General features: G+C 45.7%; 1 protein-coding gene and 1 non-coding gene across 2 annotated transcripts in view; both read right to left on the bottom strand.

The window, feature by feature from the left end:
• The window catches only part of TEX14 (testis expressed 14, intercellular bridge forming factor), a 137570-nt gene that overhangs the window by 66314 nt on the left and 56577 nt on the right, over positions 1-14679 (bottom strand). The window contains exons 3-5 of the mRNA XM_033183661.1: positions 11181-11295; positions 4136-4301; positions 2843-2979 (exon numbers count right to left, since the gene is read on the bottom strand). Coding sequence (XP_033039552.1) covers positions 2843-2979; positions 4136-4301; positions 11181-11295 — 418 coding nt within the window. The remainder of the gene's footprint in view (positions 1-2842; positions 2980-4135; positions 4302-11180; positions 11296-14679) is intronic.
• On the bottom strand, positions 12235-12458 carry LOC117068142. Its single transcript, XR_004430997.1, has one exon. It is a non-coding gene; the product is annotated as a small nucleolar RNA U3 (small nucleolar RNA).

Consider the following 14679-nt stretch of genomic DNA (forward strand, 5'->3'; position numbering starts at 1 on the left):
CTATTGAGGAGAAGACTCTGAAGTTTAGACTGAGATAAATTGAGCATCCTAGTTTACACCTGGTATCTCAGCACCATTACTGATAGTCTCCCTTTCACTCTGGAAACAGCCAACAGATAATAAGCTATACCGTCACTCTCACTTGAGTAGACAGGCCCTAAGAAAAAGGCCACTTTTCTACACCAAACCATCAGTCTCTTCTTAAAATAAGGCTTATGTGCTTAGGCCTCAGAAGATCTAGGAGGCAGTGAACTGTTTCTTGCCCAGGGGAACAGAACTTGTGCTGACAGTGAGGGTGTCAGCCTCCAGCAGCAGTGGAACTGGGGGTAACCAGTGACAAGGCCTCCTGCCTTCTACTCTGGGGTCTCTGGGCAGTACGTGGCTCTTTGGAGTGGAGAGTTCTTTTTAAGCAAAAGAGCCAAGTGTTCTCAAACAGTGACCTGGACAACAACTGCAGTTCAGATCAACATTTCCTGCTCTCCTACCTAAATTTCTCAGCACACATCTATATAACTAAACTCGGCTGAGTTAAGGGGAGAAAAAACTAACTCCAGTCATCTACAGCCATTGGTCCTCAACTCAGTGCTTTTCTTCTTTCCCCAGTACAAGCTCTGTGCAAACACACACGTGTGAGGAATCTTATCTGACATAGTACCACTCACAAATCTCAGAGACTAACTCTAATTTCAAGAATTTGTGTGGTTTTTTACATTAAGAGAAGGGGGGTGGGCACGGTGGCTCACGCCTGTAATCCCAGCATTTCAGGAGGCAGAGGCGGGTGGATCACCTGAGGTCAGGAATTCCAGACCAGCCTGGCCATAGTGAAACCCCATCTCTACTGAAAATATAAAATTAGCCAGGTGTGCTAATTTTATATTAATCCCAGCTACTCAGGAGGCCGAGGCAGGAGAATTGCTCGAATCCAGGAGACAGAGGTTGCAGTGAGGCAAGATTGCACGGACTCCTGCCTGGGCGACAGAGTAAGACTCAGTCTCAAAAAAAAAAAAAAAAAAAAAAAAAAGGTGGGGGAAGAGGAGTGTATTTCCATGTAAACATTCCATTAACCCCATAAGAATGCTCAATCTAATTCTAAACTCGATGCTGTATCTAGATGAGTAAGATTGTAAAAGCTTACCCGCTCTTACACTTGGGTTTTCCTTTCAGGCTCACTCATGAGCCTCCTCTCCTTCTACAGAGCCCTACCATGCACCAAGCAGCTAAGGGTTAGTAGCAATGAAGAGGACAGACACAGACACAGCCCCTGCCCTCTTGGAATTCACAATTTAATTGGAAAACTGGAGAACATATACAAATAAAATAATTGCAAACTATGACAATTCTCTAAACTCTGAAGAAGGGGTCTCCATACAAGCACCAGGGGCAGAGGGAGGAGATGAAGTGGGAGGGCTTGGATGAGGCAGGGCCTCCAAGGCCAGATAAGGGATTTCTGAACTTAACCTAAGAGCCACAGGGAAGGTCCTTAAGGAGTTTTAGCAGAGTGGTACAACCTGATTTCTATTATTTTATTTTTATTTGATTATTTTATTTTTATTTTTTGAGACAGGATCTCGCTCTGTCACCCAGTCTGGAGTGCAGTTGCATGATATTGGTTTGCTGCAACCTCCACCTCCCAGATTCAAGCGATTCTCTCACCTCAGCCTCCAGAGTAGCTGGAACTATGAGGAGCACACCAACACACTCGGCTTTTTTTTTTTGAGACGGTGTGTTGCTCTGTCACCCAGGTTGGAGTGCAGTGGTGCGATCTTGGCTCACTGCAACTTCCGCCTCCTGGGTTCAAGTGATTCTCCTGCCTCAGCCTCCTGAGTAGCTGGGATTACAGGTGCATGCCACCACACCCAGCTAATTTTTGTATTTTTAGTAAAGACGGGGGTTTCATCATGTTGGCCAGGCTGGTCTCGAACTCCTGACCTCAGGTGATCCGCCCACCTCAGCCTCCCAAAGTGATTACAGGTGTGAGCCACTGCACTCAGCCCCCTGATTTCCATTTTTAAAAGGTCATTCTGGATACTGATTAAAGAGTCAAAACTGGCCAGAGTGGCAGGCAGCACAGCAGCTAGGAGTTAACGGGATCATGAACTCATCTCGCCTGAGAAGCCAGGAGCATCCAATCATCAGAGGAAAGTCAGGACTTGAAGTGCATGAATGACAGGACAAGGAAGCCTGCAAACATGTGGTGAGCCCACCTACCCTGCTTACAGAAAGAGATGCCATCAGAGAAAATCCAAACGGGAAGAATTTTCTACATACAAACCCTAAGTCAACCAATCCCAGAGAAGTTGAAATGACATTCCTCCCTTCCAAGCTTAACCCTGAGCACGGAGAGAAGCATGGAGCCCACCTCCTGCAGCTGTGATGGAAGAAGGAGGGGGCTGCCCATCCAGCTGGCAGCAAGTCTCTCATATCAGCTGAAAATAGCCGAAGAAACTGTAAGTTGAGCATTTGTGGTCTTTTGCAACCTTAGTAATAAAGGAACACTCTTTCTATTGTTCAGGAGACGACGAAAAAGCCAGAAAGGTGCCCTGCTGGGTAATGGTTTTCTGCTGGGCTCCTCAGACCTGAGATGTTCCCCTTCTGCTAAACACAGAGTGGTTTCCACTGGAGCCCACACTCATTCCTCTCAGACCTTCTGGGGAGGGCCAAAGGTGATCCTCTGGCCTTCCTTCATCAGGGCCAAGCCTTTTCTTTCCAGGCACGCCCCTTTGGATGGGCCAGATGCCAGAGGGCACTGATGTGGAGGAGCCGAGGCAACCCATGCTGCAGGGCTCCCACAAGGAAGGCTGGGTGATGGAGAATATCCCACTCTGCTTGAGGCAGTACTCACCCCTGCACAAGGCCCCCAAACCAGGGTGGGCTGTAGACAAGCCGCTGCGGGGAGTCTATCTTCTTCAGGAGGTCGTAAGAGAAGCCCTGGATGATGGCCTGCATGTGTGAGGCACAGCGCTGCATGAACTCCACTATCTGCAAAATATCAGAGATGCCCAATGCGGGCACACCAATTCTCAGTGGAATGGAAGCCTGGGTGTGAAGACAAATGGTCCGAGGAACTGAGAGCCCCCAACAGAAAAATCTCTCAAAATGAAAGGGCCCAGGTGATTTTCTAAAGGTATGGAACGTTTTCAGGGACAGGATTTAGGGCAACAATTTCCTCCAACTCCCTCCTTCAACAGATGAGGAAACCAAGGCCAAGAGGAGTAAAACTGCTGGTCCAAGGCCCAACAGCTAACAAGCAGGAGCCCCAGAAAGGAGACTGCACAGAGGGGCCTGGCACTGTACCTGCCCTTTGAGTTTTACATTTATGTTATTTAGTCTTCATTAAAACACATCACACCAGCCAGGCGCGATGGCTCATGCCTGTAATCACAGCACTTTGGGAGGCCGAGGCGGGCGAATCACCTGAGTCAGGAGTTCAAGACCACCCTTGCCAACATGGAGAAACCCTGTCTCTACTGAAAATACAAAAGTTAGCTGAGTGTGGTGGTGCATGCCTATAATCCAACCTATTCAGGAGGCTGAGGCAGAAGAACTGCTTGAACCCAGGAGGCGGAGGTTGTAGTGAGCCGAGATTGCACCACTGCACTCCAGCCTGGGTGACAGAGCAACACGCCTTCTCAAAAACAAAAAAAATGCCGAGTGTGTTGGTGTGCTCATGCTGAGCTCATGCCACTGCACTCCAGCCTGGGCAACAGACTCCTTCCCACCCCCCAAAAAAAAAAAAAATTTCCACCTGCCAAGCAAAGTTACTTAATGTCAGTGGGCCTCAGTTTCCCCACCTGTACAATAAGGACAATAATAGTACTTACCTGAGAGGTTGTTGTGAAGATTAAAGTAACTTAATATATAAAAAACATTTAAAACAACATCTGAGTCATGGTAAGTGTTAGTTAAATAGGTCAGACAAAGTTACAGTTGTTTGCTTTTCCCACAGAATGGATGAGTAGAAAGGTTCACTAGAACTGCCAGAAGTTTCGCAGCTGGCTAACTTGCTTTGATCCAAGCCTGAGAGTCCAGTGCCAAAGCTAAGGCCACTGCACGCTCTGTGCTGACCACTGGGAGCCTGACTCTCAGTCCAGTGCTCTTCTACTGGGCATGGCTACAGAGTGGGACCCACCCTTACCTGGGTGCTATGCTCCTTTCCTGCTGTCAAAGCCCAAGTCTTCGGGTTTTGACCCCTCTCATCGTGGAGTCGCAGGTCACCTCCTGCATCCAGTAGTTTACTAAGGATCCACTGATTGCCTGAAAATGCTGCTGCATGGACAGGCGTGCTCCCATCAAAGCAGCGGCTGGGGAGGGAGATGGGTACAATGGATGTCCATGGCAATGCTCCTGCATTCCATGGAGCAGGGCTCAGTGTGCAACACATGGCTCCCATTCTACAAGGCAACCTTGATGACGAGGAATATAACATCATCATTTGTGAAGCCCGTCTGTGACCACAGGAACTTTCTACACACACACACCTTTTTTTCCCTCCTTCACTCAACCCTTCAAGGAAGTATCATTTCCCAATTTACAGATGAGGAAACAAAATGGCAAAGCTGAGGTTCATTCCCAGGCATAGACCTGGTTCCAAATCCAATTTTCTTTCCCCAGCACCCTGATATTGGCTGCACGGAAACAATGTCTTCACATCTGCAGTGTCCTGGGATCAGGCTAGTGAAGCACAGCCTAACAAGGTGCCAGCTCTCTCATTTGAGAATGTCTCCCCACAGTCCCCCCAAAAAATCCTGTGGTAGAGGCCCACAAAACCTTGGCATTAGCAACACAGTCAAGGATCTACACTTCAGAAAAATTTCATCTCAGAAAAATTTCACCAAAGCCAGTAAACTCTCTGAGGCATGAAGTGACAGCCTTTAATGTGTCCAGGATACAGTGAGGATATGATGTATAGCCTTAGTTTCCTAACCCGGCTACACATGAGAATCACCGGGGAACTCTCTCTTTAACTGAAAAAGAAACACAAATAGGAGGAGGGGGGAAGGGAAAAAAAAGAAGAAGAAGAAGAGGAAGAGGAAGAGGAAGAAGAGGAAGAGGAAGAAGAAAAAGAGGAGGAAGAAAGAAAATAAAAGGATGATGAAGAGAAGATAAGAAAAAAGTCCTCCAACTCCAGACACCCAGTTCTCTTACCAAGATGCAATTACTATTACAAGTTTTTGTATCCTTCTGGAAATGTTCTATGTATATAAAAGTATAGATAAGAATACACTATACAAACTCTTCTGTATCTACATATTTTCTTTTCTCTTTTTTTTTTTTTTGGAGACAGAGTTCTGTTCTTGTCACCCAGGCTAGAGTGCAATGGCACGATCTCAGCTCACTGCAACCTCCGCCTCCCAGGCTCAAGTGGTTCTTCTGCCTCAGCCTCCCAAGTAGCTGGGATTACAGGTGCCTGCCTGCCACCCACGTCCAGTTACTTTTTGTATTTTTAATAGAGACATGGTTTCACTATGTTGGCCAGGCTGGTCTTGAACTCCAGGTGATCCACCCGCCTCAGCTTCCCAAAGTGCTGGGATTATAAGCGTGAGCCACTGCACCCAGCCTATGTATTTTCATTTAAGAATCTATCTTGGAGAAATTGCCATATGAGAAACTACAAGGCACCTCCATTCTTTTTAACAGCTGCATAGTATGCCAATGAATGGGTGTATCATAATTTAGTTAATAAGCTACTGGGATATCTGTCAAAAGCACAGATTCTCAGACTATACCTTATACTGACTGAAAAAAAATTTGCAAGCACAGGACCCAGGAATGTGGTTTTGTTTTGTTTTATTTTTCAAATTCCCCTGGTGATACTAATGAGGCTGGCCTGCACCCAGACATATAGGAACCACTGATCCCATTGGTTCTCACTGCAGGCTCTCTCCCACTGCTGGGCAGAGAAGCAGTTCAGCACACTGCATTGTGGGAACCACAATATCCTCCTCACTGCAAAAACCGCTTTGTATAATGTCTTACCATCTTCTTTTTTGTTTTTTGGGTTTTTTTTTTTGAGACGAAGTCTCGCTCTTGTTCCCCAGGCTGCAGTGCAATGGTGCGACCTCGGCTCACTGCAACCTCTGCCTCCTGGGTTCAAGAGATTCTCCTGCCTCAGCCTCCCAAGTAGTTGGGATTACAGGCATGCACCACCACACCCAGCTAATTTTTTGTATTCTTTTTTTTTTTTTTTTTGAGACGGAGTCTCACTGTGTCACCCAGGCTGGAGTGCAGTGGCACAATCTCGGCTCACTGCAATCTGTACCTCCCGGATTCAAGTGATTCTCCTGCCTCAGCCTCCCTAGTAGCTGGGACTACAAGTGCATGCCACCGCACCAAACTAATTTTTTGTATTTTTAGTAGAGACAGGTTTCACCATGTTAGCTAGGATGGTCTCCATCTCCTGACCTCATGATCCGTCCCCCTCAGCCTCCCAAAGTGCTGGGACTATAGCCGTGAGCCACCGCACCGCCCTAATTTTTGTATTCTTAGTAGAGGCAAGGTTTTACTATGTTGGCCAGGCTGGTCTCGAACTATTGACCTCGTGGTCCACCCGCCTTAGTCTCCCAAAGTGTTGGGATTACAGATGTGAGCCACTGCGCCTGGCAGCTTTTGTATTTTATGTGTGTGTGTTGTGGAGGGGTTGGTTTTAAGATTGCTTAGGGTAGGAAAAGTTGGAAGCTTAGAAAAGTACAAAGAAAAAAACCAATTAGTATGAGAATTAAGTAACCAGAGGTAACTTAAAACAATGAACATTTTGTTGTGTTTCCTTCCAGAATTTTTCTAGACTCACACACGCTCTACTGTCTCTACTGTATTGTTTAATTTCAAAGCCCGGAAGGAAAGGGGTCAGCCAGATGCAGTAGCTCACACCTGTAATCCCAGCACTTTGAGAGGTGAGGTGGGAGGATTGTTTGAGCCCAGGAATTTTGAGACCAGCCTGGGCAACAGAGACCCTGTCTATACCAAAAAAAAAAAAAAAAAAAAAAAAAAAAAAGGCAGCATGGGGACTGGCTCAGCTGATATTTGCATATTCTCACGTTGTATGGAGGCCATATTGGGACAGCCTGCAGTTCTTTAGCAAAAATGCAACATCTCCTTTTTTCTTTAGTTTTCCTCCCTTTTTTTTTGAGATAGAGTCTCGCTCTGTCACCCAGGCTGGAGTGCAGTGGCACGATCTTGGCTCACTGCGACCTCCGCCTCTTGGGTGCAAGCGATTCTCCTGCCTCATCCTCCCGAGTAGCTAGCATTATAGGTGCCCACCACCACGGCTGGCTAATTTTTGTATTTTTAGTAGAGATGGGGTTTGACCTTTTGGCCAGGCTGATCTCAAACTCGACCTCAGGTGATCCACCCGCCTCGGGCTCCCAAAGTGCTGGGATTACAGGCATGAGCCACCAAGCCCCGCTATTTCCCACTTCTTTTAATTACTGGAACAAGGTGTATAAACAATGCCTTGAGTGAAATAGTCATGACCATCATCACTTTCATATTCTGTATGACAGTATAACTGTGTTCAGTAAACATAAACTGTTTTTTAAAAGCCTGTATAAAAAAATACAGATAAAAATTGAAATATTTTATCATCATCTGCATTTACAACTGCTTTGTCCAGGCTTAAAGCTGATTTCTTTAAAGATCAAACCATTCAAACCTTTAATTTTCAAGATCAGGGAATTGAGACTAGCCCATGATATGGTGCATAATAGTAATGACACAGCTGAGACCAGGAAGGAGCTCAACTTCTGAAGACCTCAGAGTTTAAAGAAGTTCTCTCTTTCAAGTATCCAGGAAGGCCACTTGTAATGCCAGGCAGTGCCAGGAAGGAAGTGGAAAGGGACAAGAACAAGAGGGGATGGCAAACCCCTATGGCTTTGTTATTTTGTTGTTAGGAACATTTTCATGTGACTTAAAAAATATCTGATGATTAGCTGCATAGAGGTACCAGGAAAAAAAGTTTTTAAAATTTTTTTATCTGATCAAGGTGAAGGGGAATTTCTGGGAGGAGGCTTTATTCCTTTTTTTGTTTTTGATGAAGTCTTGCTCTGTTTCCTAGGTGGAGTACAGTGGTGTGATCTTGGCTCACTTCAACTTCTGCTTCCTGGGTTCAAGCGATTCTCCTGCCTCACCCTCCTGAGTACTTGGGACTACAGGTGCACGCCACCACACCTGATTGATTTTTGTATTTTTAGTTTTGCCATGTTGTCCAGGCTGGTGTTGAATTCCTGACCTCAGGTGATCCATCTGCCTCAGTTTCTCAAAGTGATGGGATTTTAGGTGTGAGCCACTGCACCCAGCCAGGAGGCCTTTTTTTTTTTTTTTTTGAGATGGAGTATCGCTCTGTCACCCAGGCTGGAGTGCAGTGGTGCAGTCTTGGCTCACTGCAGCCTCTGCTTCCAGGGTTCCAGCAATTCTCCTGCCTCAGCCTTCCAGATAACTGGGATTACAGGCACACGCTACTACTATACCTGGCTACTTTCTGTATTTTTTGTAGAGATGGGGTTTCACCATGTTGGCCAGGCTGGTCTCGAACTCCCGACCTCAGATGATCCACCCGCGTCAGCCTCTCAATGTGCTAGGATTACAGGTGTGAGCCACCACACCCAGCTAGGAGGTTTTATTCCTATTATATGCACAGTGGAAATGCTGTGATGGACTGGACCTATTGAAGTCACAAATCAGATGCCTGCTGGACCAAGTAACTGGGTTTAGGCTTTCTCTGAGGAGGGTCAGGGATCTATTGCTGTTGGGCAGGAAAGGGAGCCAGGAAAGGGAGCCAGGAAAAGGAGCCAGGAAAGCCAGATATTCCGAATTTCCAAGAGCCAGAAATCCCAGTTTTTAATTTGAAATCTCCCAAATGTTGCCGGGCGCAGTGGCTCACGCCTGTAATCCCAGCACTTTGGAAGGCCAAGGTGGGTGGATCATGAGGTCAGGAGATCAAGACCATCCTTGTCAACATGGTGAAACCCTGTCTCTACTAAAAATACAAAAAAATTTAGCCGGCCGTGGTGGCGGGTGCTGTAGTCCCAGTTACTCAGGAGGCTCAGGCAGGAGAATCTCTTCAACACAGGAGACGGAGGTTGCAGTGAGCCAAGATCGCGCCACTGCACTCCAGCCTGGGCGACAGACCAAGACACTCTGTCAAAATAAATAAATAAATAAATAAATAAATAAATAAATAAAGTCTCCCAAATGTTAAATATTGCCCACTATTTCAATTTTTTTTGAACACTGTGTGTACCAAATAAACTTCTGAGTTGGCTAGCCAGAGACTCCAGTTTTTAGGCTTTACAATAAATAAATATGAATAGTACACATTTTGATACCAGGTAGACCTGGATTCTCTTGTAAGCTTAGCTGGGTATAAATCATTATTCCTTTCCTTCTTAACATTCATGAGAAATGAGAAATAATATCATCTTTCTCCTAATCCAGCTTTCTTACTGTTTGTGGGAGGAATGATTAGATGGTAAAACAGGCTGGGTGCGGTGGCTAACGCCTGTAATCCCAGCACTTTGGGAGGCCAAGGTGGGCGGATCACCTGAGGTCAGGAGTTCGAGGCCAGCCTGGCCAACATAGCAAAATCCCGTCTCTACTAAAAATACAAAAATTAGCCGGGCGTGGTGGCAGGTGCCTGTAATTCCAGCTACTTGGGAGACTGAAGCAGGAGAATCACTTGAACCCAGGAGGTGGAGTTTGCAGTGAGCCATAGTAGCGCCACTGCACTCCAGCCTGGGTGACAGACCAAGACTCCATCACAAGAAAAAAAAAAAAGTACAAAACTTCCAATATCAATAATTTAAGTAGGTACATTAAACACAAGCCTCCTTAAGTAAGATGGGAAAAACTTATGATTATTCATATTCTGGTGTTCCTGTGAAAATCAGCTAGAATCACTTAAGTGCTCAAAACCCCAGTTTCTGCTTCTGTTTAATGGGAACTGAAAAAATATCCACCACCACTCTCCCTTCTCTGTCAAGGTGTCAAGTAAGCTAATATTTGGGAAGGCCCTAGGAAAAGCCGAAGTGCTTCACAAAAAGAGATGTTCGGCCAAGTGCAGTGGCTCACACCTGTAACGCCAGCACTATGGGAGGGCCAAGGTGGATGGAGGCCAGGAGTTCGAGACCAGCCTGGCTAACATGGCAAAACCCTGTCTCTACTAAAAATACAAAAAATTGGCCAGGCATGGTGGTGCGCACTTGTAATCCCAGCCACTCAGGAGGCTAAGGCAGGAGAATTGCTTGAAGCCGGGTGGCGGAGGCTGCAGTGAGCCAAGATCGTGCCACTGCACTCCAGCCTGGATAACAGAGCCAGACCGTGTGTCAGAAGAAAAAAAAAAAAAAAAAAAAAAAAGTAGCTGTTCACCTGTCACTAATTCATTGTGTTGCTGTTCCATATTAAAATTTAGACCAACTATTAAACTTCAACTCTTTCAGTGTTTTTTTTTTTTTTTTTTTTTTAAGACGGAGTTTCACTCTTGTTGCCCAGGCTGTAATGCAATGGTGAGATCTCAGCTCACCACAACCTCCTCCTCCCGTGTTCAAGCAATTCTCCCGCCTCAGCCTCCCGCGTAGCTGGGATTACTGGCATGCGCAATCACGCCCAGCTTTGTATTTTTAGTAGAGACAGGGTTTCTCCGTGTTGGTCAGGCTGGTCTCAAACTCCTGACCTCAGGTGATCCTTCCACCTCGGGCTCCCAAAGTGGCTCATGGATTACAGGCGTGAGCCACCATGCCTGGCCTAAACTCCAATTCTTTTAAACCACAGCTATGAGAGTCAGGCAAAAGTCACCCTTTTTTTTTTTTTTTTTTCTTTGAGATGGAGTCTCACTCTTGTTGCCCAAGCTGGGGTGCAATGGTGCAATCTTGGCTCACTGCAACCTCCGCCTCCCAGGTTAAAATGATTCTCCTGTCTCAGCCTCCCATGTAGCTGGGATTACAGGCAATGTGCCACCACACCCGGCTAATTTTTTATATTTTTAGTAGACGCAGGGTTTCACTATGTTGATCATGCTAGTCTTGAACTCCTGACCTCGTGATCCGCCTGCCTTGACCTCCCAAAGTGCTGGCATTACAGGCGTGAGCCACTGCGCCCGGCCAGTGGTTCTTCAAATTAGTTTCTAAACATCCCAACTCATCTCAATAGCACAACCCCTATTTTCTAGACATCAATGTTATTGTACTTACTGATTTGGATCTGATCCATAATCCACCAGAACATCAACTAATTTCCTAAGGCCCAATAATGCTGCAACAAAAAGTGCTGTTTGGCCCAAGTTGTTAACTGCATCAACATAAATTCCTGCAAAGGAAATATCAGAATCAATGCAAATATCAGAAAACTTCCTGAGATGGAACTGGGTTGGGGGGAGAGGAGATTAAAGAAGGCCTTCATTAGTCACACATAGATATACTGGAAGGCAAACTCACTGTTTATTCATCAAAAATATTTACAGAAAGTTGCATTGAAGCATTTAGTTCACCACACTCTGGTGTATTACAAAATGGATTAAAATGGTTCTCAATCATGGGAAGGGATGAGGGAGGGACTAAAGATACTGTGTGTGTGTTGGGAGGAAGGCTATAACATAAAAAGAGCTCACTGGAATACAAGTCCTCACCTAAAAGATCTTACTGAAGTATAAAGACTAATTAGACAAGGGAAAACAAAATACACAAAACAGACCAATTTCCAGTACTATCAAACAATCAGGCTGTGAATAATTAAAAGGGACTGAAAAAAAAGAAAAAGGCCAAAGTAGTAACACGACCAAGAAAAAAATAAAAAAAGAAAAACACGTCTTACTTACCAAGAAAAAATTAATCGCGCACGCCTGTAACCCCAGCTCTTAGGGAAGCGGAGGTGACTGGATCACCTGAGGCTAAAGAGCTCGAACCCACCCTGACCAACAATATGAAATCGCCACTCTACTAAATATACAAAAACTAGCGCGGCCTGGAGGCGAACCTGCAGTCCCAGCTACTCAGAAGACAGAAGCACGAGAAATGCTTAAAAAAACGGAAGCTGTAATGACCCGAAAATGGGCCATTGCACTCCAGCCTAAGATGACAGAACAGTGCCCCGACTCAAAAAAGACAACAACACAGCACATATACACACTCCACGAGTCTCCAAAAACAAAAAAAATTACGAGCATTTACCTTAAGCTATAATTAATAAGAAAAAACGCTGAGTAATTAACACACAAACTACCTTTAATACACGAATAACAACGCCGGAGCCACTCAGACTGCGTTCTCTCTCTCTTATTCTCCCAAAGGAAGAAAAGAACGATCATCAATGGCAAAAGGCAATCGCAAAAAGAAGCGATACCAAACGCCAGCTTCACGCTCACGAGAGAACATCCGCGCCACCTCCTCCTCGTGGTTTGCCCGGTGCTCTACACGTTCAGAGAATTTTCTCTAGTAATAAACTATAGAAATGATCCCTGAAAGTATAGTTTTAACAGATAATGCCACGCCTCCCACATGCGAAAGAAACTCACACATATTAAGCTGATGGTGAGTTTTTCGTGAGCACCATTTTCTCCTGGAAAATATCAGTATGTGCTTTTTTTCCAAAAACGATCTTTCCATTACCAAAGTTCGACAAAGCATTTAAAACAAGCTCAAAATTTTGAAGATGCTTTAGGCAATCACGGTAATTAACGTATGGTAGCAAAACAGCCAATCACTCGCTAGCTACTTTCTAACCCCGCCCCATTTTCCTCCACACGTAACGCTGACGACTATAAAGCGCGCCGGAGCGCCAGAAACCTTTAAGGACGCTGCCCAGTTTGGACCGATAATCGGAAGCGAGGAGGCCCTTGAGAACAACCAAAGAGTGAAGGGAAAGCGATAATTCAAAGCCAAAGACTGTGAGATTCGCATAGCGCGCCCAGTTGTATTTTATACTGTGATCAAAATTCCAGACACATATTTTGGATTTCCTGCCCCCCAAACCAGGGAGTTTTTGTTCTATATGGCATTGCTGTGTTGATTTTTTTCTGGTTCTCGCACTCTTGCCCAGGATGGCCCTGAACTCCTGGATTCAAGCAATCCTCCCACCTCAGCCTTCCAAAATGCTGGGATTACAGGCGTGAGCCATCACACCCGGTCACTGCTGTGTTTAAACAAGCAGGACAACATATTCCCCTGGTTTAAGCTTCAGTAGCTTCCCATTTCTTGAGGTAGAAACAAAACTTCTCTACATACTTCTGTGAGAAAATATTTTAAATGGTCCATTTTCAAGGCATAATAAATCTAAGTACTGGCAGCCAGCCTGCAAATGTAACAAACCACACAGCTCATGCACCTAGAAGGTCACAATAAGCGAACAGAATGTAGAGGAGGGGTCAGCCCATAAAAGGGAAGAAAGTTTCTTTATTGGGACATCGAAAATTAAAGCAGAGGGTTACAGCTGGAACCCTGAGGTCCACTACCATCTTGAGGCAAGCTAGGGCCAGGGATGGTAGCTCCCGGCTGTAATCCCAGCACTTTGGGAGGCCAGGCAGATCACTTGAGGTCGGGAGTTTGAGACCAGCCTGGGTAACGTGGAGAAACCCCATCTCTACCACAAAAATAGAAAAATTAGCCAGGGGCTGGGCGCGGTGGCTTATGCCTGGTGGCTTACACCTGTAATCCCAGCACTTTGAGAGGCTGAGGCGGGTGAATCACAAGGTCAGGAGATTGAGACCTGCCTGGCCAACACGGTGAAACCTCATCTCTACTAAAAAGTACAAAAATCAGCTGGGCATGGTGGCACATGCTTGTAGTCCCAGCTACTCAGGAGGCTGAGGCAGGAGAATCACTTGAATCCAGGAGGCAGAGGTTGCAGTGAGCCAAGATCACGCCACTACACTCCAGCCTGTTGACAGAGCAAGACTCCGTCTCAGAAAAAAAAAAAAACACCAAATAACGAAAAAAGCCAAAAAGTAGGCAGAGATTAGAGGAAAACCTGGAAGAAATGGGTCACAAGTGACAAGGAAGGTTGAAAGTTTCAAAAAGAAGGATCAGTCAACAGTATGGAAGCCTGAGACATCTAGTAAGAAGAAATTGGGCTGGGTGTGGGGGCTCACACCTGTAATCCCAGCACTTTGGGAAGCTGAGGTGGGTGGATCACTTGAGGCCAAGAGTTCAAGACCAGCCTGGCCAACATGGTGAAACCCTGTCTCTACTAAAAATACAAAAATACACAAAAATTAGCCAGGCTTGGTGGCACGTGCCTGTAATGCCAGCTACTCGGGAAGCTGAGGCAGGAGGTGGAGGTTGCAGTGAGCTGAGATTGTGCTACTGCACTCCAACCTGGGCAACAGAGGGAGAACCTGTCTCAAATAAAAGAAAAAAAGAAAAAGAAACAGTGTTCATAGTGAGAACATTACTAGAGGGGTTCACATGTCTTACTGCTCAGGACTTCCTGTGTTACAAATATTTGTGGTATGTTTGTGTCCTCTACCAGACTGTCTTTCCTACACTAGAGGGTAGGACTGCCCAATGTATCTCCCCTATCTTCAGTGCCTTGTTCACTTATCTGCCCAACACAAGGCAGCCTAAGAGTAGAGAAGAGCAGCAGAGAACACAAAAAGGACAATTCTGCATGGATCTCTCAGTTATGCATGTTATGGGGGGCAAGGCACTAACCTGTTCAGGGCACCTCTTTGAAGATATTTGCATAATGAACTTTGGA

Source organism: Trachypithecus francoisi, unplaced genomic scaffold (assembly GCF_009764315.1).
Source record: "Trachypithecus francoisi isolate TF-2019V2 unplaced genomic scaffold, Tfra_2.0 Lachesis_group20, whole genome shotgun sequence".
NCBI classification, from domain to species: domain Eukaryota; kingdom Metazoa; phylum Chordata; class Mammalia; order Primates; family Cercopithecidae; genus Trachypithecus; species Trachypithecus francoisi.